Genomic DNA, 27,797 nt, shown 5'->3' on the forward strand with positions numbered 1-27,797 from the left:
TAAAATACCTAGATGCATTTGAATATAAAATCAAGTGTCAGTTTAGTAATATTGAAATCATTCGATCATATATTAGAAATAAGAACAGAAAAATCAAACTAACTTTTGAATAGCTTCTTACCAAAGTAAAATTGGAATATGGGATTTCAGCTATTTTCAGAAATGTAACTTCTTTATTGTAAATATAAAAAATATAAATTTAATGGGGGTCTTATTTTTTATTTTCTCATTTATCCTTCTTCAAATATTATTTGTACTCTAACATTTAGTAAATTCTTTCATATCATAATTATTCTAATTATATTTTTATCGAATATTCTATTAAATCTTAATCGATATGTATCTACTATGTAAAACATTTATCTGTCCTTTTACTCCAATTTAGGCATTATCTTCTCTGGCTGTACGACATTTTTTTTCGAAACACACAATGAGCAAGTCGTTAAAGCAATCTGTCTCGAATACTCGTGTCTCGTAAAAACCGTTTAATGGATTGAAGAGAGGAGCATCGTGAACGGACTCCGCTTTAGGAATTCCTCACCGGACGGATATGCACCTTATCGCGGCTCGTCTTTCACGAGGAGGTATACCCTTCGGCGGAGGTTATCTGTGGGGGCCGTCAGGTGGGAGGTGGAGTCACGGGTGACGAGTCTCGGTAGGGCCCCCGTCGACGCCGTCAGCAGATAGGTAGGGGCCCCCCCTCGGGATCCCACGGCACGCACGTACCACCGGTGTAACGTTGGACCCCCACTTGCGGCCGGCCGGAGTCGCGCTGGTTGCGCGCGGTCGGCGATGACCGTCGTCGAGCCGCCTATACAGTTGTAGTCGGTGCACCACTCCGCGAGTATACGCGACAACACTCCGCGCGCGCGGCGGACACCCCGCGAGAAATAGCACCGGTATACTCCGATACCAGCGGACGAGCCGCGAGTCGTCCGCGGAAATCCCGGTGCCCGGAAAAATTTCGACGCGAAGCGGAAAAGCGGGCGAAACGCTTCGTGATCGCGACCGGGGTACGGCACGCACCCCCCCCCCCCCGCGAATACTTGTAAGCGTGTAGTGAATCGGGTGTCTCCGAGTACTCGAGTCTCTCCCGGGTAGGAAAGGGGTACCGTGCGTGACAAGGGGTACCTGGCACGAGGTCTACGTTTTACACGCGATCGCAGTGCGGACACTTTGCGTGACAGACGCACCGCGTCCAGTACCTGTATTCGGTAGTAGGACACTCGAGTTTTGGCGGGAGACGGACGCGTTTTCTAAGTTTTCTTTCATCTATAAAATCTAAAAATTTTGAAGTCGCGCCTGATGTGCTCATTGATGAGTAATTCGGATATCGACGGGATCGAGAGATCCACAATTGCATCGTTTGAAATCCGCATTCTGGCTGTTTGAACCGCGGAAGTGCTACGGATATTCTGCGAATACTAATATTCATTACCTGACAAAACGAATATTTCAATCTGAAGATTGGCAAAAAATCTTCACTTTTTAATCGATCGAAATCGAGGAAAGAAGAGGTACTTTCCAGGATCAGAGAGAAATACAAGTGAGTAATGTTGGAAACATAAAAAATACAACATTATACTTGAATAATGTGATATTGATTTCCAGTCAAATTGATTTGACGATTAATTAACGATGTAAAGAAAAATGAAAATAAAGTGAAAAAAGTTGAGAATACGGAGAGATTTCATAAAATTTTTAGAAGCGATATTTCGTAGTAATAATGTTTTGAAGAAAGTAGTGAAATCATGAAACTGTCACGATTGTCAGTTTATGGCCCTCTCTCTTTTTCTTTTTTGAGAGAGAGAGAGAAATTAAATATGGAGAAAGACTATCATAGATCTTATTGTTAGAAAAGTTTATTTGTGAAATAAAAGACATTTTGTAGCAATTTTTATAGAAATATTTTGGAACGGTCTTTAGGAAAGTATTTAAATATTAGGATTAATATTTAAAAGGACGTCTCAATAATTAATTAATTAATAATTTTGGTGGATAGAAAATCACGATTAATCGATTAAGGAATTTGAGACGGGACGTGATGTACATATTGAAAAGTGTAGAACATCTCTAAGGGACGGTTGTGATTAAGACGTTACGTTGATCATATTGATGAATTAATGATACGGCGTGGTAATATCGTAAACATTGCGACTGACGTCCACGAATTGAAAATTACGCGCGTGTTTACGCAGGAGATACTTTTGCGTCAAGTAGACTGAGGAAAACGCACGAACGGATGGCGTTTAAGGTAGTCGACTCGCTACGTGCTAGTCATGTGACTGTTTGTAGGTTTTCACGTTCAGAAATATATTTCAGGCAATTTTTGCTAAGGGAAAAATAATTTTATGAATTATGGTGTAAAATTTCATACGTGACAAAGTATGTTACTTTTTCCAAATTCTGTGATTTTTCTCATTTGACTCCGTTTTGATCAGCTGATCATGCGAGTCGTCGAGAAAGGTTACAAGTGAGAAAAATACTTGGCAACGTCGCATTTTACGTCAATTACTGAGAAAGGGTTTCAAAACGTATGACAGGGGTGTCAATCACTATCCAATTCGGCTAAGAAAGACGAGCCCCATAACCTGCAACTACAGTGATTAGCCAGCGGCGTTGCCAAGTCTTCCCAACCTAACCTCGACCAAAAAATGTCTGCTCGATTACCGCATTTTCACTAAAATAAACTAAAAAATTAGCAGCGAAATCTCCGGTAAACTATATATTTTATGGTTGCATCGGATTCTTCGAAATCTAATGTACAAAAAGCAATGTTTTTTCTCACTTCATCTAACCGAAAAATGCGAAAATATGTGATTGAAACCGTGATAGAGCCTTCTTTTTCTGGCCGTCTGGTATGAAGTAATGCAAAATTTGTGATTTTCGAGATCGATTTTCTAGAGTAAATAGTCGGTAAGGAGCCACAGAAAAAATCGACTGCAAAGCTGATCATATAATTTGATATAAAATCCAAAATCGAAAACTTTATCTAATACATGCCCTGACGAGGCGACTACCTTAATGCACGGTATTCGTATACGCGCACGCGATAATGGTGACAGTATTACGTTAATAGAGATGCGTGAGCGATCAGATGTATGCGCGTATCTCAAACGATCGTCACTTGAATGCAGTAGGATGAGTGAGAAAATACGAACGTCTTGTTAGAGAACTTGACTTCACAAAGAAAAAAAAAACTCATAAGTATCTACTGATGCTTAATTTTCTTTTTAATTTTCTTACGAGAAATTAAATTGTTTCCTTAAAAAAAAAACGCAGGTTATTATAAAACATACCGTTTATTCCCTTCTAGTTTTTGTTTTTGTTAATTTTTGTTTCAGTTATTAATTTTTAGAAATATTTATATTGCAAAGAAGTACTAATAATAATAAATATTTGAACATAATTTAACTATTATTTTATTATATTATTATTCAACAGTAAATAATAGTTTACATCAATATTGCAAATACTATTTCCCGGCAATTTCTGTATAAAAATTTTATTTTTATCTAAAAATTCGGATGACACGTTTGAGTTATGATCATTTGAGATCTTCGCATAATTCTGAAAGAACAAGAAAAGTAGAAAGCATGCATAAATCGATCTGATCTGAACTGAAGTAACGGCCGGTTTTAAAGGAATTCCACGGATATTTATGCAAACTGATATTCCACCCTCGCTCGTGAACTATCCATAATCCGATGAATCAGCCTGGTTAATTGGCATTCCGTTAGCCATGGAAAGTTCAAGGAAATACACTCGCAAGTGCGGCTTTATTTAAAACTGTTATATTTAGACGATTGCTTGTTTACGATCGCTTTGCGTTCCATTATATGCTAATTAGAAGCGCAACCCAGTAATTAGCCATGTTACTTTACGCTCGAGTAGATCCGCCCGTATTAAGAACGCGATTACTGCCGATACCCGTCGCGATCCCATTTGTCTAGAGATTTATCGGACGCGGTAGATATCGAGCGTATTTTCCGCCAGCAAAGATTGAAAAAATAACGAATTAAGAGCTCTCGATTAATTAAACGCTAATAAATAGACGATAAAATTGCGAATAATACTAGTCCTCATTTCGTCAGTAAAGTAGTTGAGAGAAATCGTACAAATTGTAAAGTATAATTAAGTCTATAATTTTTAAACTAATTTAAAAACATTGTTTCATTATTTTGTAACATGGAAGCGAATGAAAAATGCCACTTTAAATGATAAATAAAATTTGTAAATTTAATTGCAATTTAATTTTTGTTTTGATGGAATTTTATGAGTTTTATTACGATATGTAAATATTAACTTTTTTTATAGATAAGGTATCGTAGATAAAATATTAAATAAAATAACAGAAAGAATGTCAAGACTTATCACGATACATTATGACTAAAGAAAGATTTTCAGCTCCTTTTGCGATAAAGTGAAGTCATAGAACAAAGCAAAGGGGTTTAGAATAATTAATCTTGTTACGCACACAAAGGATTAGAGTATTCATTGTACAGTACTGACCCTCTTTCCATCGATCGCTCCATAAATCACCGCCATCACGCGAGTAAAAGTCTATTTCGACGGAACGATTTTAAAGCGTTATCATAGAACAGGCACTTGATACACAATTATTCGCATATAAAAGTTTATACACATAATTATCGTACAGATAGATCAAATAAAATTCTACATGAAGTACGCGAGAGATAAGGGAACGAAACGAAAACATTCTCGCCTTCTCTTTTGATAACAAACGCATAAGAATTTGTTATTTATACAGGCTGTCTCGAAATCTCCGATCTTAATTTTAACAATAAGCTGCTTTATTAATGTCTTTAATTAGTGAGTGTTGCTCCGGAATCCCACAATACTGGATTTAATCACTATCACATTTAATGTTAAATATTGAAGGTTCGAAACGAATAGACCGTTCGAGCTTCTTTTTAAGATACAGTTAACCTTCGTATCTATCGGAGAATCTACCATTAAAATTAAAGTTGGACATTTCAAAGCACTTTGCGTGCATGAAATATATACAACTTCAAGAATACTATAGAGATGTGCGAATCAAGGATTTTTGATGTTGAATCGAATCGAATCATTGAAATATAATTTTTAATTAACAATATAATTATTATTAGATTGAATTTTAACGCGTAGATAATAAGAGAATATTTTAATGTGGAAAAAGAATATTAATTATATAATATATATACGTAGAAAAAGAATATTAATTATATAATATATAAATTTTTAAGAAGCAAAAACATATTTAAATATATATAACGTAGAACTAATAAAATATACTTTTTTTAATGTCGCAGTAACTAAAACAATTAGGCGAAAAATCATAGATAAATTATCAAGATACTCTAATGTAGCATCCAGTAACATTATTCAATTACGTACATAGAAATTAAAATAAAATAATATGCACTTTATTTTATTATCAGTACTTTATAACTTTATAGCTTACTATTTTTTACATACGTTCAAACTTTTACTTACAATTGGATAGGGTCACACACCAAAAAAAAGAAATAAACTTTTTGACTACTATTTAGCCGCTCATTGAGCAGTTGTAATACTGAATGCACTCACTAAATGCACCTATTAACATGATCATGCTGTTTTGCTTATTAAAAAGAAATATGTTTTCTTAAAATTGCCAACAAATACATAATTCGTATTCAAACAAATTAGATCAAAATTCAAAATTTTCGAATAGTTCACATTCGAATTATAGAAATTCCAACTCAAATAGTTCGCACGTCTCTAAAGAATACTGTAGCAACATTGCATCAAAAAGATCCGAACGGAACTTAATGTTATCCATTCAATGCAGCCAATCGTTTAAACAACCACCGAAGACTCTTCGCGTCGTTCCGACGGTGATCTCGTTCCGCGAGATCGGCGATTGATTATCGGAGAACGGGAGCGTCGCGTACCGACCGACCGACCGGCGAAGTTGAGCGCCTGACAGGTCTTCAGGTAGCGAACCGGATAGAGATCCGAGTCACTGCGGAAGGCGGACACAGCTAGAGAACGCTCGTATCTCTCGTGAAGAGGGGGACGTTCTTACATGCGCCGTCGTCGCGCCGTCGCGAGTCGCGAGTACAAATCGCACGCGAGCAAACGCCTCGGCGGCAGTACACGTGCTCCACGACCTATAACGGCGTACGACGTCGCGACGGCCGACGCTTCCGTCCCGTCGTCGCCGCAGCTCGTCGCACCGCAACCGCAGTGATAAATGTGCCGCCGTTGTCAAGGATGACGTCCCGGGCATTCTCCAAAATGATGACCGCCTGGATCACCCTGCTGGCCCTCGGCACCGTTTGTCGCGGTAAGTACAATTTGCCGATTTTCCACCTGTCAGTCGCATAGAATTTAGATTAATCGTCGAGTTATCGTGCTAGATTAGTCGCGGGCTGCGGTTCGACAACTTAATCTTCGAAAAATAACGCAGGCGTCCGCGCAGTTTTATTAAAAATTACTTGAAAAAAAAAATAATCGACACTTATAAAGCATCTAAAATGGAGGGAACAGCAGGAATTGCTTATATCAAAAGCAAAAGCCGTCTGCCGTTTATTGCTTTAACATCTACGTCATGTCATTATTGCTATAATACATTCTCTTGTTTTTACTTAAAACTTTTTTCCATAATTTTCAATTTTCACCGTTTTTTTAAATTAATTTTCACAATTGTTGGGTATAAATTGAGTTTGGAAAATTAGTCAATTGAGTTAAAATTTGATTTCCTTTTAACTTGTTTTAATAGACTTCTATAGTTTTAATCGCGATCCTGTCAACGCTCGTTATCACCTGAAAATTACGAGCAGTTATTTGCATTCTAATTGGTGCTCTCAATATAGCTTCTAATAGCCGATCGAACCGTCTTAAAATAGAAAGCTAGATGATAGAACGATCGATACTTATTTCTAAACGCGCGGCTGTAAATTGACAATGCGACTCGTCGTCACACGTGCCACTTGGGTATGCATCGATCGTAGATATGTAATGACAGAAATTTGATGCATCGTCGATTGATCGCCTCGACGAAAATTACTTACGTAATTGAGCGATTACAGGGACTCACGATGGAGATTAATGCATTATGTAACGCAGGATGCGCTGTTCTTCGTTCGAGCGCGGAGTCCCTGAAAATTATTTCCTTTCCACTCGACAACGACAATTGTATTAGAACATTCGTCAAGCCGCAGCCACAATCTTTAAGATTAGTTTGTTCGCTTTAATGAATTATATATGTATGTCAAACCTTTTAAGAAAATTTTACAGTTATTTAGAAGAATCTTTCGTTTGTAGCAACTTTTTAATTTGTTTTATTACGATTAAGCTTTAAATCGAATTATTGTTAAAATAAAGATTAATTTAAGTTGCTCGATAAATTAAACTAGAAATTTAACTTGTGACAAAATTTAAAAATTTTTTTATATTGTTTGACATCACATTAATTAATTTCATAATTATCCGTTCTTTATGTAACGCTAATAAATTTTGAACTAGCAACGGTTTGCTCGATCCTTTGGCCTTTGGTAGTGAAATTACACGTGTCATAAACACAAGGAACAAAGGCAATAACATATCATACTTGTGATAAACACCTCTTGCTTGTCTCGCAATATTAGCAAAAATTGAAATGTTATTATTTGTCGACTGCTAATTATTCAACGACGAAGCGATTCGCGAAGAGCCTGGAATCTTTTATTAAAACTAATAATGACTTTTTTTATTCGACCCAACTGTGACTACTTTTATTAAATTCAGTTGTCACGACGTTTCGATCATTAATTTTGGTCCTTTTCAAATGTAAATATATAAATCATAAATTCAATAATAAAAAAGTATGTAAATTGAAACTCATACTGACAAGGAAACCTTATGATACAGTACAATAGAGAATATTTTTAGAAAAAAATAGCAGTGTCTTGAAAGCTCAGGTCTCCCGCGCCTGCAGTCGCTCAATCGCTCGCAATTTTGCCAATTGAACTTATCGCTCATCATCGCAAATTCCTTTCCGCGCTGTCGCTCTTTGTTCGAAAACATCTTCGAATATTCGATCGAGATGACAATTCGCGCTCGAAGACATTTTCTTCACAAGTGCAAATAAGTGTCACCTGTGTTTCTTGCTTTCGTGCACTAAAGACCGAAAAATCTTCTTCGTGGTCAGTGAAATCGGTTGGTTACACACTCTGCGTGTCGCGCTCTGAAGGATCTCATCCTCAGATTCCGGATGCCGGGCACACGTTTTACGCTCGTGCGTTTTGTGAAAATTTACTTAATTATTGTACATATATATATATATATATACATGTAAATAGTCGTTAAATTGAACAAAAAGTACTTTTATTATATTAAAGACAATCACAGTTTATAATAAAACTTGAGCTCATGTTGATTTTACCTGATGATCTCGCCCGCGTTCCCGCGCTCTATAATCATACAATTATCATTATTTAATAATGCTTGCATATAATGTCTGCAATAAAAGACGAAGCACGTATAAAAACTCGGTACAAGTCTTAAATAATATTCGGAATATAATCCAATTATCTTTGTAATTTAAACAGAAAGCATTTTATGTTAGTATAACATTTTCCCACACACACACACAGCTTCTCACAAGTAACCTTCCCATGTGATTATATAATTTCAATGTCCGCGCATAGGATCGCCTTGAACAATACTTTTTAAGCCGCTCACCTCTAATCAGCTATTATCTGCGATTGTTAACACGCACTAATAAACACTGTAAATAATGCGCCATGTTTAACACGGAATCAATATGCTGCGAACCACATCATCACTTTTACGACTCCAAAGACCTTAACCGCGACAAGGGCCACGCAATATTAAACCACGGTACAAGGGCTGCATTCGAAATCACTATTACGAGGGCATTTGGAGTTGGACCCACGATCTCGACACGATCGTAATTGCTCGATTCGCCTCGAACATTAGAATTCTCAGAAGCGGATCCGGAATTCAATTATTGTGCCGAAATTTATTCTATTCTATCTTATTCGACCTTTAGACGTGTATCTTATTATTCATTCTTTTTAAAGTCATAAAATTTTGAAAGATGCATTTGAAAGCTGAAGAAGCAATGCGAAACGTGAAAGATATGTTTGCGAATTTTTCGTATCTTCTTTTATTCTTCATACAATTATTCATTTCTGCAACACATTCTCGTTTCTGGTAGATATCTCAGCAATCGTGTAATTCGTATGGAAATTACAATTTTTCCTTCGATTACTGCAGTCTATTACTCATTATTCAAAATCGCATGTTACCTCGGTATATTGATGGTATCGTGTTTAGCAATGATAATATAATCACACATCTGTAAATCTATACGTCTATACAAGCCATATCTTGCGACGCGTAATAATTTTATTTATAAGGTTACATGTCTTTACAAAAAGAAAGATAATGGATTTGTTAAACTAAAATAATACATACACACATAAGTTTATTTTATAATATTTCTATTTTGGATATCATTAATATAATATATAAAATAAAAATATAAGCTACAGATTTTTATTTTACTTTTCATTACTGTTCACAATTTATCTTTTATAATTTAAAAATCCTGTGAAAGATCGTTTATTGAAAAATCTGCAGCAACGGAGAAAGCATTTCGATTCTCGACATCGCCTTTCCTAGCATTGAAGTCTATCTCTACCGTCTACGCGTCGCAAGTAGATCCACCTTGGCAGTGAAACCAGCTCGAGGCGATTCTCTCGCGCGCGCGTGATTTGTGTTTCGGGATCTCTTTTCTCCTTCTACGCTCGCCACGACGCGGCGATTGCGTTTCATTAACAAGTTCAGCACGTCATCGGAAGACGCACGTGCGACGCGGAGGCGGTGCGCCAACAGCCGCATGAAATTTAAAGGGCGATTTAGAAGGAATGCGTTGCGCTCAAAATTATTTCGTTCCTGCGAAGCGTTATCTTTCATTAACATCGCGACATAATCACTCTTACGTACATTTGTAGTGTTTCTCGCAATCTAGAAATGCATATCTGTCAGTACAAACTACAAATATTTATTCTACGGAGAGTACGTTGCCGTCGAAACTCGGCAATTGATAGTCGATTTATGTGTCAAAAGAATTATTCAAATAAAAAGCGTTAAACGACAAAGCATAAAAGTAAAACTCGAGAAATTTTTTATAATCAGTCATGTTTTAATGGAATTCTCGCGCGATTTGAAAATTGTTCCGTTTGAATAGGCCTTAGCCCCGACGCCGATCGATTCACTTTCGTCCCGCGCGTCGCCGGAATAACAAATCGATGGCGACCGTGCAGTTTTCGCCTGACGCTAAGGTGGCGACTAAGCGAAATCATACTGGGATCTTTCACGCGATCGGAATCAGAGCGAAACGCGGTACATCACGTGCTCCGTTCTCGCGGCGCTGCCCATCGCGATTTCTTCGTCTCGGCGAGCGCTTATTCGCAAAGATCAATCCGCGTAAGACGATCGCTGCCGATATGACGCGGATTCATTTGACGACAATGTGAGATAGCTTCAGCGCCCAGATTTTATTAACGAGACGAAACTACAAATTTATTATAAAATCATTATAAAATAACAAATTTGATATATAAAATAAAATTCCAAATGTAGTCTTAATGTTAGCTTAGAATGACGATTTTTAGGTCATTTTGCCATTATTTTGACGTCATTTTGACTTCATTGTGACTTGCTGTTCTAGCATTCCGCGCAATTACGTAAGACAAACGAATTCGCGTTCCGATACAGACGGAACATAACAGCCAGCAACTCAACTCGAGACACACGTACGTCCTACATCCTGCCTCATACAGCACGCAGCGGTATTCATATCGGGATATCCTAGGCGATCCTCATCCTCATAGGTCGGCCGGTGCATCACGCCACGCCGCGGCGCCGTACATAAAACACATCCCGCCGCCGCGCCGGGGAGGAATTCGTACGAATTCCGGCGCGCGCGGTTCTCCTCCCCTGTCTTCCCTTCCTTCTCCACCTGTCGGACGGCTCCCATGCACGCAGGCACATCCACCAACCCTCCCCCCTACCTACCACACACGTGTTTGCATTCCAGCGCGATGTTTCACTAAATGCACGCATTGCACCGGGTTTAACCACCCTCCCCGAGGGAGAACCAGTTCTTTCGGGGCCGGCAGCGCGCGGCGGCCGAGACAACGGCGTTGCGTGCTTTACGAGAAGAAGGAGGAAGAGGAGAATGAGGAGGATGAGAGGAGGAGGAAAAAGGAGCGACGCAAGAGAGCCCGCCGCCGCGCCGCCGCGCCGAAACTCGCGAAGAATAGGCTGCGATTATTATTCCACGCGATCGACGCGATTTCTCCCCGTTCCCTCCGGAGACATCCTATGTATAAAATAAAAAATGCGTTCGTGATACGCCAAAGATAATTGGGAAATATAGAATCTGTTTTCTATTGCTGAAACTGACTGCAAGTTTAGCAACAGAAAAACAGACCCATAGTCTGCGTCACGCTGCACTTCCGCTGTCTCGAATAAATGTGGTATGGTATTATTTATGCGAACCAGACAGAGCTATGCGCGCAAAAAATTGAATCGTATCGATAGTCATCGATACGAAAGAAATGGGAATATGCGAAGATAGAATTTAAAATGAGGCTGCAATAAAAACTGCAAGGTGAACGCTTTGCGGAATAGCGGCCGGCAGCGTGCGACATCAGCGATTCGTACACGCGCGAGGTTTCTGCGGAAAAAATTAGAGACGTTGCGGGATAATTAGGTAAATCACGGTTCATCCGATTTATAATTTGCCTGCGACTGTCCAACGGTCAGATGCGAGAGGCTTGAGCAACGCGTAACCTGGATGCTCGTCGGGAACGTGTAAGTAGTAAGCGCCGATTAGTCGAACGTCACGCATCAGTAGATCGAATCTCCATTGAACCGATCATCGCGCTTTACTATCAACGATATTATCAACGATACTACATCAACGATGCTGGTATGCAAGCTGCGTAACTTACATGAAATACGGTGACACATATATTATCTCTTGTTCACGTGGACTAACGCGCTTGAATTGTTGAAGCGTCAGTCAGATAATCGTCATTGACTTTAATATATCGCGTTTTATCCTTCTCTTTCTTCATGCTTTAATTCACATCACGGAGGTGCATTCGAAGCACCAGGATAGAATTGATTTCAGTTGCATTGATGAGGACGAAGAAGGTGACTTCCTCTTCTCGTGTTAGATAATCGTCGGTGACGAAGGTGAGGAGGCGTGATAAAAAGTAAATGAAACGCGGAATTATAGAAGTCCGATAATTCGTAGTAATATCTCCTCGAGAACGACCGCGCGCGATTAGCATAAGATAACAGCCGACGTCCTGCGGACGAAGGATGCACATTCCTGCATATCCTTGACACGATCCGCTCGGCTCCCGCGCTCGTCGGGCGTGCGTCTCGCCGTTTACGGAATTCTCAGGTTTCAAGGCGTCGACGTCGTCACCGTCGTGTGCAAATATAAAAAACGGACGTGCACATACCTCGACGCGAAGTCAGCCGTGCGTGAGAAGATAGACGGAGAGGGGGGACAGAAAGAAAGAGAGGCAGACAGATCGGTTAATTACTATCCTGCAACAAACGCCGCGCCGCCCAGGATATGCGCGAAGAAATACAAAACCTAACGTCGCAAAGTTCGACAATAGAATTATACGTAAAAAGCACAATACTACAATAATAATATCTATGTTAGAACGTTGAAAAAAATTAATTGGATTACGCCGATTAAGCCCAGGAAATGTAAAAATTCACATTTCCAGGGCTAATTCCGCCGAAATGAGAAAGTAATAAAGATCACGTGAATATAAACGATAAGCCAGAATTAATAATGATAACAAAGCTGATAAATATTAGTAACAAAAATGAAATAAATAAGAGAGCAACGTAGATAGCGGAAAGGAGAGAAAAGCTCGTTTCAAAAATTCTGCAGAATCGGTAGCAATCGATCATATCATAGAATGATTTACAACCGATAATGTCCGTGATTTAAATTCCCGCTGGATGGCATATATATGTTCAGTTGAATAGCAAGTGAAGAAATTGTGAATAGTATGCAAATTAATGTAACTAGCGAAAATGATCTCGTGAGCGGAAACGAATGTGACGGCGATGGATCTTCTGACCGGTAACGGCGATCGATTAATATTCGCGGTGAGTCGATCTATCGGCAGGAAACCGGAGGGCCGCGATCAGCCGCGCGCATTTCCGGGATTAATTACAGAGAAGAGAAACCAAATCGAAAGTCTATCCCGGTACTATTTTATGTTAAAATCGAAAGGACCGGAAAGAAAAAGAAGAGAGTCTCTTTCTCTCTCAAATCCTAATAAATTTAATAAAAAATGTATAATCGAGATCATTTTGCAAACAAGACATTCTAAATGTATTACTCATTAGTATTTTTATTACTCATTATTATTTTTAGTTTACGCTCATAATCAGAACGGCATAATAACGAGGATTTCTGTAATAGTCAATTAAAACCTGTTCGTGTCAGAGCAAGAGTGATGACGTCAAGGATTTTTCACTTCCCGCAAAAAGAGAACAGCTAATTTATATACTTCGGTTAAATAAATCTCGAGTAAAGTCTCTCGAGTTTGGACTAGGAACGCATTTCGTACGCTTCCAGGAAATTTGACGAACAGAATGCTTCCGCGAATAATTTCGTTTATAGTTAAACCAGTCGAAGGCCTCATCAGAAAGGTGCATTTATCTTGGTGGATAGACATGATGCAATGCGCTTGCAATAACGAGACGTTGAAATCTCGTTGGGAAGGAAAACTAAAAAGAATTCCGTCCCCGACACATTTTTAGTAAAAATTTCAATTTTTCTAGGCAATCGTCACGAGAATAATTTTGTATATAAGCTTAAATAATAGATTACTTTTTACAACAATTTTGATTGCCGTCTGCAAAGAGAATACCTGTAAAGTAACAATATCTTGCACACTTTCGTAACACACTTTTTATTTCAAATTATATCCTGTATCTCATATTCGATCATACATCCTGAATATTACACCGCTGTTTATTATCATAAATAAGGAAATAACGAGTGTTAGTTACATATATATGTTAATGCTACTGCGCATCCGTTGTAATGATTGATAATTTTCATAATTATCGCCAGTTAAATAACCGCATCGAACAATATCAAAGAGAATAATTTACGCATAGATAACTACTTAAAGCACGCACAATTCTGACTCATATAAGCTGATGATTTGCATTCGCAAACGATCTTCCGTATGGCGCAAGCATTTGAATTGGTAATTTTGGAAGGAATATTGTCTGTAGGAAAATTAACATCTCCTATACAGAAATCGAAAGTTATGTTTTGACGATTTTCTCCTTTGAAATAAAAGAAATATATAATTAGTACATTTTAATAATTATTAATTCAATTTTGATGATTTCTGTGCATAAAACACACACATACATACGCACTAGTTTAAAAATGAATAATTCAATTTTACAAGTGACCATTTTCAAGAAACTCAGAATTTCAGATCCAACATTTGTATCAGTCAAGGTGTCTTCAATTTACCTATATGTTTTTTAAATCAATTTCTCTGTGTGTTTCTTTATCAGTTTTATTTTGTAAGATTATAGTTATACCATTTGTGACTACGCTGTATGCCACAAAAAAAACAAAGCGAATTTGATTAAAGGAGATGAAATCAAACCGGTCTTAAAAGTTGTACTCTTCACTCGTAAGTTATCGAATGGATCAATGGGTCACTTACCCGCTTTTAATTACAGAATTATAGATTCATTATGACATTCTCGGATCTACATTCCTTCTTGCCGGATCGATCGATCCTGCCTGGCTACGCTTCTTATTTCATTTATTGTGGTCTCGAGATGAAATCCCATTATCGCGTCATTAGTCACGTTTTCCCGATTCTAGTCTCCTAAATAGCGCAAACCCCCCAAAAAGGAACATCGGGTTTTTAAAAAGGTCAAACGTGACCAATCTTTCGTCCGTAACATTTAAACCAATGTCCTCCTGCTTAGACACGCTTATTTATATCAAAGAAAGCGTAAGAAAGTTAGCAGTTAACTCGGTGGGATCTACACGCTTCCTCGGCCCGAAAATTCCTGGTCGGCTCCGCGCGCGGTGGCTAAATCGCGTTCTATAAAGCGAGCGTGAAAGTTAGATGTCAGCGAAGAATGTCGAGGCGAGGTGGAAAGCGCGTCCCAGGTAAAATTAGGAATTAATTTGGGAAGATTGATTTTAGGAATGATTGTGACGAGTTTAAAAATAGCATGAAACTGAAAATGCGAGAATCAAGTATCCTTTGAGCGGAAGTCAAATTGTCAAATCCGTAAGAACTTGCTTTATGATTTTCTTTGTTATGTTACAAACACATCATTAAATATTGTGTATATATAATGATCCTTTGTAATAATATATTTAGAATGATGTACTAAAAAAATATTTCATCTTGATCCGCTTGCGAATTTCCATTCGTGCCCGCCGAGAGTCCATTCAAGACGTAACATTGCACGGAATTACGACTGTTACGAAATTGGTGCAACGGCTGGTTGCGACAGAGGAATCCGCGCGGGGATTCCGACAGCCGATCAGGTCTAATCAGGTCGATCGGCACGTAGCGCTATAAAACCGTGCGCCGACGATCAGTGTGTCAATGTAAAGTGGAAACGACCTTCCAGTGTCAGCGACCAGCTCCGCTCGTCTTGAGGACGACGTCGTCGGTTTTAACGTAGCTGGGCGAACGTTACGCGACAATACCAAGGACCGACTTCGGGGCATTGTAATTGTGCACGCGCTACATACCCGCCATGTAGAAAGCGTGCAATCGGTCGCAGGGGCGCTCTTCTTTCGCCGGACGCCGCGCCGGTGAACGATCCAAAGGAGATTGTTAGTTGAGAGCTCGTTAGCTTGAAGAAACCCCCAAAAGATTTTAGCAGTTTGGATTAATTTGGAGTTTAGAAACACCAATTCGAGAGATTACTACTATTATTTTCTACTCTTACAAAAGTTTAGAGAATATGATTTAAAGAAATACGATTCAAGTTATATTATTAATTAGATCACTAATTGTTATATTTTATCAGAATTGTACGATATTAAAAATTTACCTATTTTATTATAAATTCGCAGGAGATTATGGAATTATTTAGATCTTATATATTAACATTTATACTTTTCTAAATTAGTCGATTTCAGAGGTTTGGCTACGCCGAACCTCTCTTTGTTATTACAAATCGTAATCAATTTAATTCACGTGATATTACACGTAAATACATGTCTACGAGCAGCTGCCTGCCTGCCTGCCTGCGCAATAGACACGACGCCTGCGTCAGCGATTCTTGCACAACGTAAAAGTTTCATCAGTTCCGCAAATAGTCACGCAAATACGGAAATGAAGCCGGCCGCTTTCGGAGGCACGAACGATTCCCAATCCCAAGTTGATCTATCGATCCGACCCTGATTCTCTATCTGCGCATGGTGACAGACGCGCGACGCAAGGCGATTGTCTACGTGACTGTCGTTAGCTTCCTGCCCGACGTGTCCCACATATATCCGCTCTTCCTCGCGCTTAACGTCTTCGCGTCCTCGCGATGTCGACTTTAGTCCGGTCAACTTAGCCCAAAAAATAGGGGTAAGGTTACAATAATTCCGATAGAGCTGAAAATTCGTACGAATGTTCGGAACACCATTATAAATGAACTGTGAAAAGTCCCCATACATCCCGTGCCTGGAAAAAATTTTATTCAAGGTCAAAGGTGGCAAAAATGGGTTTTTCGTGTTTTTCAGCCGAATGGTAAGTTTTATCATAAAAATAGCTTAGACAATAATTGTAGATCGTGCAATTATCTATAATAATTGTCTCTATACTTTTTTCTGTAAGAGTCACCGTTTCCGAGATATAATCATTCAAAAAGTTGAAAAAACGGTGTTCTTCATAATATGCATAAGTACGCCGCGTACATACATCACTGAAGAACACCGTTTTTTCAACTTTTTGAATGATTATATCTCGGAAACGGTGACTCTTACAGAAAAAAGTATAGAGACAATTATTATAGATAATTGCACGATCTACAATTATTGTCTAAGCTATTTTTATGATAAAACTTACCATTCGGCTGAAAAACACGAAAAACCCATTTTTGCCACCTTTGACCTTGAATAAAATTTTTTCCAGGCACGGGATGTATGGGGACTTTTCACAGTTCATTTATAATGGTGTTCCGAACATTCGTACAAATTTTCAGCTCTATCGGAATTATTGTAACCTTGAATGTCTACTTTGACCGGACTATTGCCCGCTCACGCTTTCGATTTTTCACGCAGGCTTGACCCGCGGGGACACAGTTTGCTCCATTAACACATTTAATGTCAATGATCTTTTTATTCGTCACTTTCACGAGAGTAGAAACACCTACGTTACGTTGCCGAGAATGGCATCAAATTTTTTTTGAAGCGTCAGAATGAGTTCTTTCTTTCAATCCCCGTTCTCTCTCGTAGCTACGTTGACTTCAGACGGAAATTAGATAGTATACATTATACATCGATAAATTATTTCTCATTATAGACAAAAATAAATTAAAATCCAAGCAAAACAAATTTATAATCACTGCTTTTTTCGCTTGATATCTAGGTGTTCCCATAGCCGACGAATCCGTTGAGACGACCACGATAGGAGATATCGGAAATGTCTCGGAGTCGACCGTCGTTCCCGAAGCGGAGGCCCAGTCCATGGACGACATACTGCCGGGAACGAAACCACCGCCGATCGCCGTGGTGTTCGTCGACATCCCGGAGCACACGGAAACGACACTGGGCTCGTCCGTGCTGTTGGCATGCCGGACCGCTAGTCCTGTGGCCGAGTGCCAATGGTCCTGGCAGCCATTACCACCGGTTCACCTGCCGCTTCCGGACGTCAGTGAAAGCCCATCGGTTTCTACGAGTAAGCGCGATATCGCATTGTTTTTTTTTTTTTTCGCATGGTTATTCCTTCCGTGGCGAAATCAATTCCTGATTTCGCGTAAGAATCAGCAAATAACAATGTTACAAATTCATGTAAATTATTTAACTGTAAAAAGTCCAACGCGTTTCGCAGCAGTCCATTGAAGTCGTTAGGAAAGTATCTCCGCTTTAAAATTTTATAGATTTTTTAATAGTTTAATGCAATCATAAATTCAACGCTGGGGTTAATCAAGTCACTTTTAAAATTCTTCTATGTTTTTTCTTATCGCCTTCCTCTAGTTCGCGTGATAACTACTCTTATGGACGGGCAACCTTATCTTTCTATGCTGGATATCGCTCATAATTCTGTAATCGCGCGCTGAATATTCATCGGTGCCGTTCGCTCGATCACCTCTCTGGTGATTTCAGCCACGACGAACCCGACGATCGCGACCACGGCAACTCCCACGACCCACCCATTGCCCGTACGACAGTTTCCCGCGTTCGGGAACAACAGCAACGATTGCTCCGTGAGATTCTCCAGCACCAAGCACGAGCAGATAGGATACTGGACCTGCGCGGCGAGAGCCTCGACGAGCGATCCTTTCACCAACACCGATCCTGCCAAGCTCAGCATCGTCAATGCTAACGGTAGGATGCTTAATCTTGTTAATTCTATCAATTTTGAAAATTTACTCCATCCTTTTAGGTAATATCTTGATACCTCAGACAAATTCAATCAAATTCAGCTTAAGCTCGTTTCGCTTTTTTTTTCGTAGAACATATTGATGTTCGTAACAGGAAAATACTTATTTTTAATAAGAATTTTTTTTAAATTAAAATTGAACATGTTTTTTTAGTGTTACAATGATAAAATTATTTTTCTTTTTTTTCGGTTCTTTTATTAATGTTATATCGATAAACCAATGATTAATTAAGCTTCGGAAATTCGATGAAACCATCATCCATCTTTTAAATCGTCCTATATGGTTTCTGGTATTTCGCGGGGAAAAGCTGCTTTAACCATAGTCCCGTTCTTCGATTACAATTTTAATCGCGTGAGCGCGATGTATTTACGCAGTTGCTTTCGGACGACCTCGAATTCTTGGTGACAAAACACGCTTGACATCGCTATTTGTCTTCACCAATTGTGTGCCGGTGGTCATATATATTTTTCATTAAAAACTTGGTGACACAAAATATCGTCGTTACACGTTGTGCTTCAATATTTGATCAAAAGTTAGTGCTAAATTATCAGTTATGTTTAATTTCCCTTGCTTATATTCTTATATTCAGGTAAATTGACATTCAGTTTTGATAACGATCCCTCGAATGAGTCATCCAAAAAGTGAAAGACACGTGAATCATGGAAACGTTCTTTCCATACGAATTTGGTTCACTTTGATAAGAATCGCGAATGAATCATGCAAACATATACATTTCCTTCTAGAAAAAGTAGATTTCGAATTAATTGAAGAATCTAAAAATAAAAGTGTCAGCGTACAAGGCGTCATGTTGAAAAGAATGAAGAGGGAGAGAAAGAGAGAATTAATTGCTTGCAACGAGTTTCATTTCTAATTCGTTTCCCGAGTTGATCAACTTTCGAATCCCCCGTTTTCAAGATTTATGTAAGAGATTATCCACGAGATGCAACTGGTGCGTTCGCACGTTTCAGAGATCGTCATCACGTTCGCGACGCACGAAAATGTCGTTGAGGTGCCGGCGGGATCCTCGGCGCAGATAATGTGCCAGACAAAGTTGCTGGTGCGCGAATGCCAGTGGTCCTGGCGGCAGTTGAACCAGTCGCAACCCTGGAACCTCGACGTGAAATCGTTCCCAGCCTTTGGTAATGACAGCAAGGAATGCAGCATCAAGTTCAAGAACGTCCTGCCGGAGCAGGAAGGCTACTGGACCTGCGGTGCGCGAATAGACCCGAATTCCTCCTTCACCCAGGCAACCCCCGTCCGTTTTCTCATATCGGAAGGTATTTAATTAATTATCCTGTCATTTACACATGTATCATTTTTATATTGGCGCAGATTGATTGATTGCGTGAATAGATTTACATAATACATAATCGAGAATACAGTTCGAGAAAATATAGGAATAATTATATTTTTATATTTCATATAATTGTCTGATGTTAATATTGTAGTTTGCGTTTAACAACGTAAGACAAAGCTTAGTGTTCTGCTATATTCTCACAAGTTAAATAATCGACACTCGAACATTTTATCAAATAATACAACTAATAGTCATCTCTCAGTGATATTAATGATGTTTCTTACATGACATGTATTTAAAATCAATCACTTTTGATCAATTCGTAATAATTGTCGAACATTGAAAAATATAATCACATTTATCTTGCATCACACCGTGACTTCGATCGATCTTGTGCCACGCGAGCCACGCGTTCCACGAATGAAGAAAACCATCGAAGAGCTTTCGTTTCCCTTTTATAGTCGAGTTCGTGCAGTTGTCGCGCGGCGTGCAGGTTGCGGCCGGCGAATCGGTCTTCCTACGGTGCCTGGCGAACAAGCCGGTGGTACAGTGCGAGTGGTCGTGGAGGGCGTCGAACTCGAGCAAGGAACCGCTGCTGGTGAAGAAGTTCAGTCCAAACAAGGACGCCGAACACGACTGTTCCGTGCGATTCAAGAACATACTGTACGAGGAGGAGGGTCTGTGGACCTGCGGGGTACGTTTGACGCCCGACGGTATCCTGCACACTGCGCCCGCGGCGACTGTCAGCCTCCTGCCCACAGGTACGCGCTACGCGACAGCTACGTTTAATTAAGAAATAAATTTGCCCAAACCCTACAACCGCGCGCGGCCCGATAACAACCCGTTATCGTGTCGTCCGATCCGATCCGCCATGCAATTACGAGCGCCTCGCTCCGTGCGAAAGAATACTCGCCTAATTACGAATGGATTGATGTCTTGACGTGAGATGATGAAAATTGATTGCTCGCACGCAGAAAAAAAATACTAAAACGGTGTTAGCGTTAAGAAATTCGAAGTATCATTGCGTAATAATGTCTGTTTCAAACATTTGCACATCTTTCTGCCTAATCGCATATTAAAAGGTCTTATTCAGAATCTAACTAATGGAAAAAAAGCGATTCAGTATGCTTTAAGACATCGATATCGGAATTCAGTATAAATTCGATTTCGCATAATTCGACTGCACTTTCCCTCCGTACATTTCACCTTTCTCTCGCGTTTCATGCCTAATTTATGTAGCACTTTACGCTAGACGAGAACTAATCGTAATACAATTGTAAATTGCAACCATATGGTGCAATAATGGTAATTGAATTCCATTTCATTTGATCTTCTCTCGGAAGAGCATTTTATTGACTGTAAAATGGAAAGCTGTCAAAATTAAGTTCAAGTATCAAAATTAAAAGTTTTACGTAAAAGATACGTAAGCATATAAATACTATTGCTTAATATCTCTGATTAGAATTTTTTACTTATCATAATATTGTTATTTCGATTAATTAGGCAATACGAGCCAAGCGTGGTTACAATCGCTAAAATTTATTACATGTCAATTGTCAACTATAATATTATTAATTTCAAAGGAAGAGCAGATATTTTTAGACTCCTATATCTCATTCCAAATTTTCAGCTTCAATATTATCTCTTTTTTTTCTTTTAATTGTGTAGCTGAGAATATCTAAAAAATTGTGGACAATCGTATTTTCTAGGTGCTTTCGGCAATGAAATAAAAATAGAACCCTCACGTCATTCACCCAAATCCACATTGTTTTTGCGTCTCTTATCGCAACGGCCGATTCCAGCTAAGGTGAGCTTCGTCGAGGTGCCGACCGACACGGCGGTGCCGGTAGGCGCGGAGGCCACGCTGAAGTGCGTCACCAGCAGCCGCGTGGAGAAATGCGTGTGGACCTGGAAGCCGTTACACAGCAGCGATCCGGAGATCGTCCTCGACCGATTCCCGAGCAACGGTGATCTCGGTCGCGACTGCTCGCTCCATCTTTCGCACGTGTACTCGGAGAAACAAGGTCACTGGAGCTGCCAGGTATCCATCGTGTCGCTCAACACCGTCCTGACGTCGCCGCCCGCGAAGCTCATGGTCTACGAGCAAGGTAAAAGAGATACTTCGTGACCTCCCATATTTTTATAGAGTCTTCTCTTTTCTTGTGACTTTTAATTTTTATTTTAATTTATATAACATTCTAATTGATTTTAATGTATCGCTAATATCTTCATCTCCTTCCAGAGGAGGTAAAGTTCTCGGAGCTGTCGCAGGATATCCAGATCTCCTCCGGCGGCAGCATTCTGCTGCGCTGCGTGACGTCCTCGGCGGTGGAGCAGTGCCGGTGGTCGCTCACCCCGGTCAATTCCAACACCACCGTGGTGGTGAAACAGTTCCCGGCGGCCGGGAACGAGGCCCGCGACTGCAGCGTCCGTCTGAGCCACGCTCTCGCCGAGCAGGAGGGCCTCTGGACCTGCGGCGCTAGGGTACACGGCCAGCAGAACTACACGGACGCGCCGCCCGCGAAGCTGACCCTCCTCGAGCCAGGTATCATCGAGACCTAAGACGGTCGGTTTTAGTGCCGCTTCTCCACCGCGCTACGGTGAAGGGTGGAAGCACCATTAATCGATCGTCGCGCGCGATTCCGGCGCGCTCGGCCTGGGCTAAATCATGCGCCGTAAATTGCTATTGAATATCGTAAATTGCAAGCGATCTAAATGTCCAGAGGGTACAGAGGACCTGAGAATACTGTGTTATTATAATCGGCGGTTGCCTACTTCCTTCTCAGACTGTGGACTCTTTTAGCTGAGTCTTTGAAGCGTACTGAGCTGGTCTCTTTGTTCCTTCTAGCACTTAGATCCTTTTTAATTTACAGTATTCGATTCTTGTAATAAATGTTCACGCATTCCACGCATCTTTAGTATTTAGATTCTCTCTTTTTTTTTAATTTACAGTATCCGACAATTGTAATACATGCAATCAAATTTCACAACTCAAAACACGAGGACTTTGACCCATCATTATGCAATCAAAATGAGATTTTAATTCTTACGACTTCATTTTGATCATGGATTTTTAATCAATCGACAGAAACGGACTGAATCGATGACACATTACACAACAAGTTTCAATTGTTTATTGGAAAAAGCTTTATCATGGAATGTACATATTCTACCCAAGGCGTCGCATTAGACTACAATAAATTTTGTCGGAGTGCCTCGCGTGAGAAGAATCTCGCGTGCAAGAAGCGCACATAAGGACCATGCATATGCGAGCTGTCAGGCGTAAAAGGACCTCTCGCGTGTGGAAGAACTTTGTTCCTTCGGTTGCACCGATCAGACGTCTGTTTCATGAAACTCGCACAAATTGACAGGCAACGTAACGAGACCTGTGATCACGATAACATAATGATTTAACAGATGTTACTGATGTTAAAACGACGCAAAATTTCTTCATCTCTCATCCTTAACTTTCAAGTTATCACCTTTACCATATTTTTCATGTTTTTAATCGTCACGTTCAGTTGAGTTTCATGAAATGCGCTCAAGACTTTCGTCCCAAAGCCCCGGCTAGAGTCGCGTCTTTGCGTTCGATCGATTAAAACAAAATCGTAGGACACATGTATTATATACGTGATATTTCAGGATCCGTGGCCTTGTCGCGACGACTGTCGCAACCAACCGCGATCGCGAGTGCATCGAGGAGAGCTGTGTCGTGAACTTTGCACGCGTCGCGGCGTATGCGTGTACATAAGTGTGTAGGCCATGGATCCTGACGCACGTCTTTGCAATCCGCAAGGTAGACGAAGCTTCTTCGGCACAAGCATCATTTGGACGGTCTCGTGTCGTAGCGAGCTAACAGTCGGAAAACGTTACTAGACGAAATTAGTAAGTTGCCATGGAATTGGCATATCTCCTCTGGCTTCAAGAAAATCGATTTTCCTACCAGAATTATTATAATTTTTATATTTGACATTGATAACAGATTGTGTAAAATTTCGCAAGGGATTTAATTTTACTGAACAAGCTGCTCTTGGTTCGTTTGCTTTCAAGCAATTCGATATCTCTCGTCGGAGTGATGAAGGTCAGTCTCAATATTTGCGAAGTTGGTTCGCGGCGATAACTCAGCCCTCGTTACGGCCACCCGGGGTCGTTCAATTGAAAGATAAACTGTGCATAACTCATCGTCCCACATTTGTGTGTGTCCTCCAAGTGGCGAGGATCCACGCTCGATAAACGTTGCGAGAGAGCAATCGACCGGGGGATTTGCGGCGATAGTGGAAGTGTCCCCGATCGATCGTGGATCCTCGAATGTCCTGAGAACTGTTGTGGGTGAAAGGTGACGGATCTGCATGTCGATGAAGCTTCATTTCATTAGATTAGATGTGGAAGCGCGAGTGTCTGCGAGTGTTGCCGGCCGCCGTTCGCTGCCCGTCGGCGACCGCCCACGTGTGTGCTAAAGAAATAATCGGCGACCGATTTTATTGTATCCGTAAGAGATGCCGTACGAGAACGATCTTACGGCCGTTCCGTCGATTAAGTTCTGTCACCTGTTTCGGCGTGCGGTGATCGCTGAAAGGATAGCCAAATCCTTTAGGACGTCTAAGATAGCAATTTTCGCGTTCTGTGTCTCGGGCAGTATTATATCTCATTAAGTGGAACGTAACAGCGTGATAAAGTTTAGAACCGCTAGTTTCGACGTGTATGATAAATTATTAATTATCAAGTATTGCCTATTTAAGAAAATAATTCAATTTGTTTGATTGTGCGTATTTCTTGAGCCTATAGGATTACACACATAAATCTGTAAAACTCTACAAAAAGTCTTTAGCATTCTCGGGAATTTTTCTTGAGAGTCCTTGCAAGTTTATCCTTTGTATCTTGCAATTCGATGAGAAAAGTTGCATTTTGATTTTATGAGATTTCGAATAGAAAAGTAAACCAAAATATAGCCAGTAACTGGACCTATAAGCAATCCAATTATTGGCTTTCTGATTTTCTACTCGGGATCTGTCTCGGGATTCTTCTGGAGAAAGGAGTTCGTTGAAAAACATGCATTTTTATTGAAGTTATGTACAAAAATATTCATATGTACAAAAAATATGTGCGTAGTCCTAAAATAGGATTAAATCGCGCTAAATCCTGTTGAACAGAACGTGAAAAGTAAACGCATTTTTCTAGTATGTTTATAGAGACAATCCAAGTAGATATTTTTTTTATATTATGCATATAAAAATCGCGAAATTATTATTCGATTACGTCAGAATCATCATTCTTTGCTTTACCGCGAAACGCAGTATCTATTTTCAATTTAATTACGTTGTCGTGCATTTGCATTTACTAGTGTTAGATCATTTTGCATTATCAAAAACGGTAGCGCCCATTACCGTTCATCACTCGCGATTCTCCGATAGACCGTGAGATTTATCGGCTCGTTGTGCGCCGTCTGGTAAACCACAAATTAACAATCCTGTCGGCTTTTCTTGTTATCCCCAGTGATTAAGGAGGCTACACACACGAGTCGTAATTAATTGCGATTTTTTCATGGCAATTCATCCACGTCATTATTACGCAGTGCATATCTTCAAATTAGTCTTTCTCATACCTAATATTACATGGCTGTATGTTAAAAACATTTTAAAAACATTTTAAAAAATTGAGCATATACAGATTTACTTTCGAATAAAATTGTAATTTTCTTTTATATTGCAATGCAATTTTTTCGATTTGTGATAAATATAACATATAATAAAAGAAGAAATTTTGGAACAAGAATAAAAAAGTTACATTACTGCAGTATTTAATGTAATATATAATAAAAGAAATGTTGAAATAGCCATCTTATAATAGCAAATTTAAACTAGCCATTAAAAAATAAGTTAAAGATGAAAAGCTGATTAAATTTCCTATTTTTCACATTTGTTCTCGATCGATACGTTCGACGAACTCATTAAGAATACTCATTATCAGCAATGCTATTCGCATATTTTCTTATTTATATTCTCAATGTCGAGACTGCGCTCAAATGAGATTTTGCATTTAATTAAAATGAGATTTTTTTGCATTTAGTTTAGCTAGAATAAACATTCTAGCTAAATAAACCACGGAATCGAACGTCTTAATAATCGTTTATATGAGAAAACAATTCAAACAAAAATTTCACACATAATACTTTACTTTACATGTTACATGTATTTACATAATGATTAAAAAATCGAGCAACTAATATATACTAAAACATAATTTTTTTCTTATTTCAATGCTGTTGTAATAATTTTAATAGAATAATGATTATGCTTACGTTATTTTCTCATTTTACTTTCCAAGACAGGATTTAGAACAACGTGCTCTTTTTAAAATGCATATATAAAAAATACTTGTATATATAAAAATAGTAGCATCAATAAATAGGTTACAAACTAATCATGCAAATGAGTATTAAACGATAGATAAGTCTACACGAGCATCTTTAATGTCACCGGATGCGTCCCACATTTCACATTATTTATTATAGAAAGTCATCATCCTTAAGTTAACATCGCGGGTTCTATCTTTCATCGTGGTTACTGCTTTATTCGTGGTCGACGATTTTGATATACGTCCGTTATACGATTCATAATTATTACATATGACTAGCCGTTAGTGCATTTAATACTAAGTAGACAATTTTTAGTGTTAAGGTTTTTAGCGTTCAGAAAATTCATGTTTGCGACGAGTAACGTTCGCTCGACTCGTTGTTGGTCGACAGTGCAAAAATGTCATCGTGTTATCAGGGTGCGTGTTTTAAGTTTCTAGTATCTTATAGCTAATTAAATTTCTTCTTGAACTGTAAATTTTAAACTTTACTTCGCGGAGCTTCAAGCAAATTCAATTTGAAGCCCGAAAAACTGGCGTAATTAGATAAAGGCAGTTTAATTCAGTAGCGAATGCATATATTATATTTTACGCGTTAGCGTGGTTACGCTTTGTAAATAATTGCGATGACGAAATATGCACGCGATCAGAGCAGAGCGATTCACTCGCAGAGCGTATGAATCTTCATGTGCCATTAAGTATCGTTAAGCACGGCGAGGTATTCGTGCATCTTCGAGCGCGTTTTGAGTCTCTGAGTTGCTGTAAACTGTTTTTTTTTCTTTCTCGTCTAAATAAATAGTAATGCGAAAACGTCACAGCGACCTTCTCATTTCCACATCATCCCGGTTACTAACTACTTTACAGCGAGCTGAACCCGGAGGAGCTCTCCCCGAGTTTGCGGCGGGCTGACACAATTTCAAGCTGACGCACAATGCAAATAGCGATAATTAGTCGAAGATATCCACGAGAAAATATTGCAGGCGCTAATTATTGAGAGAACTACGTAGAAATTACATAACCGCTATGTTTAATAAAATGGCTAGCGATTTCAAGCAACGTGAGTTGCGATTATAAATGATATTTTATAACGTAAAAATCAATACTTTTTAAGTATTATCTAATTTTTATTTTACAGTTTATTTGCGGTATTACATGTTTACATCTAACGTTAAAATAGCTGAGGATATGTTTGACATGGCGCCTGAAATATTTCTTCCGGGTTCCTTTAATTTCATTTACGCACGCGAGATCAGCGCTGCACAATCTAACGATTCAAACATTTATCAAGCCACGAAAGCCATCGATGCACAAACGAATGGTGGTTGGTGAGCAAGATGATTCACTCGTTGGATAGTCTGCACCCGGAGATTTAGCGGCTTTTGGTGAGTGGGACGAAAAATTTAAAAAGAACTTTCCTAATGACCTCAAAAAGAATCCACGTTGAAAGAGA

General features: G+C 39.3%; 1 protein-coding gene across 1 annotated transcript in view; it reads left to right on the forward strand.

Annotated features, from left to right (window-relative positions):
• Positions 1–763: 763 nt before the first annotated feature.
• LOC139777086 (uncharacterized) overlaps positions 764–27,797 on the forward strand; it is a 29,222-nt gene continuing 2,188 nt past the window's right edge. The window contains exons 1-8 of the mRNA XM_071714287.1: positions 764–1,546; positions 5,837–6,334; positions 17,685–17,993; positions 18,422–18,643; positions 19,668–19,976; positions 20,458–20,757; positions 21,799–22,104; positions 22,239–22,541. Of these exons, the coding sequence (XP_071570388.1) occupies positions 6,262–6,334; positions 17,685–17,993; positions 18,422–18,643; positions 19,668–19,976; positions 20,458–20,757; positions 21,799–22,104; positions 22,239–22,541 (1,822 nt within the window). The 5' untranslated portion in view covers positions 764–1,546; positions 5,837–6,261. The remainder of the gene's footprint in view (positions 1,547–5,836; positions 6,335–17,684; positions 17,994–18,421; positions 18,644–19,667; positions 19,977–20,457; positions 20,758–21,798; positions 22,105–22,238; positions 22,542–27,797) is intronic.

The sequence above is a fragment of the Temnothorax nylanderi genome, unplaced genomic scaffold, assembly GCF_030848795.1.
Source record: "Temnothorax nylanderi isolate EJ_2023f unplaced genomic scaffold, tnyl_v1.0 TNYL_tig0138_pilon, whole genome shotgun sequence".
Taxonomy (NCBI): domain Eukaryota; kingdom Metazoa; phylum Arthropoda; class Insecta; order Hymenoptera; family Formicidae; genus Temnothorax; species Temnothorax nylanderi.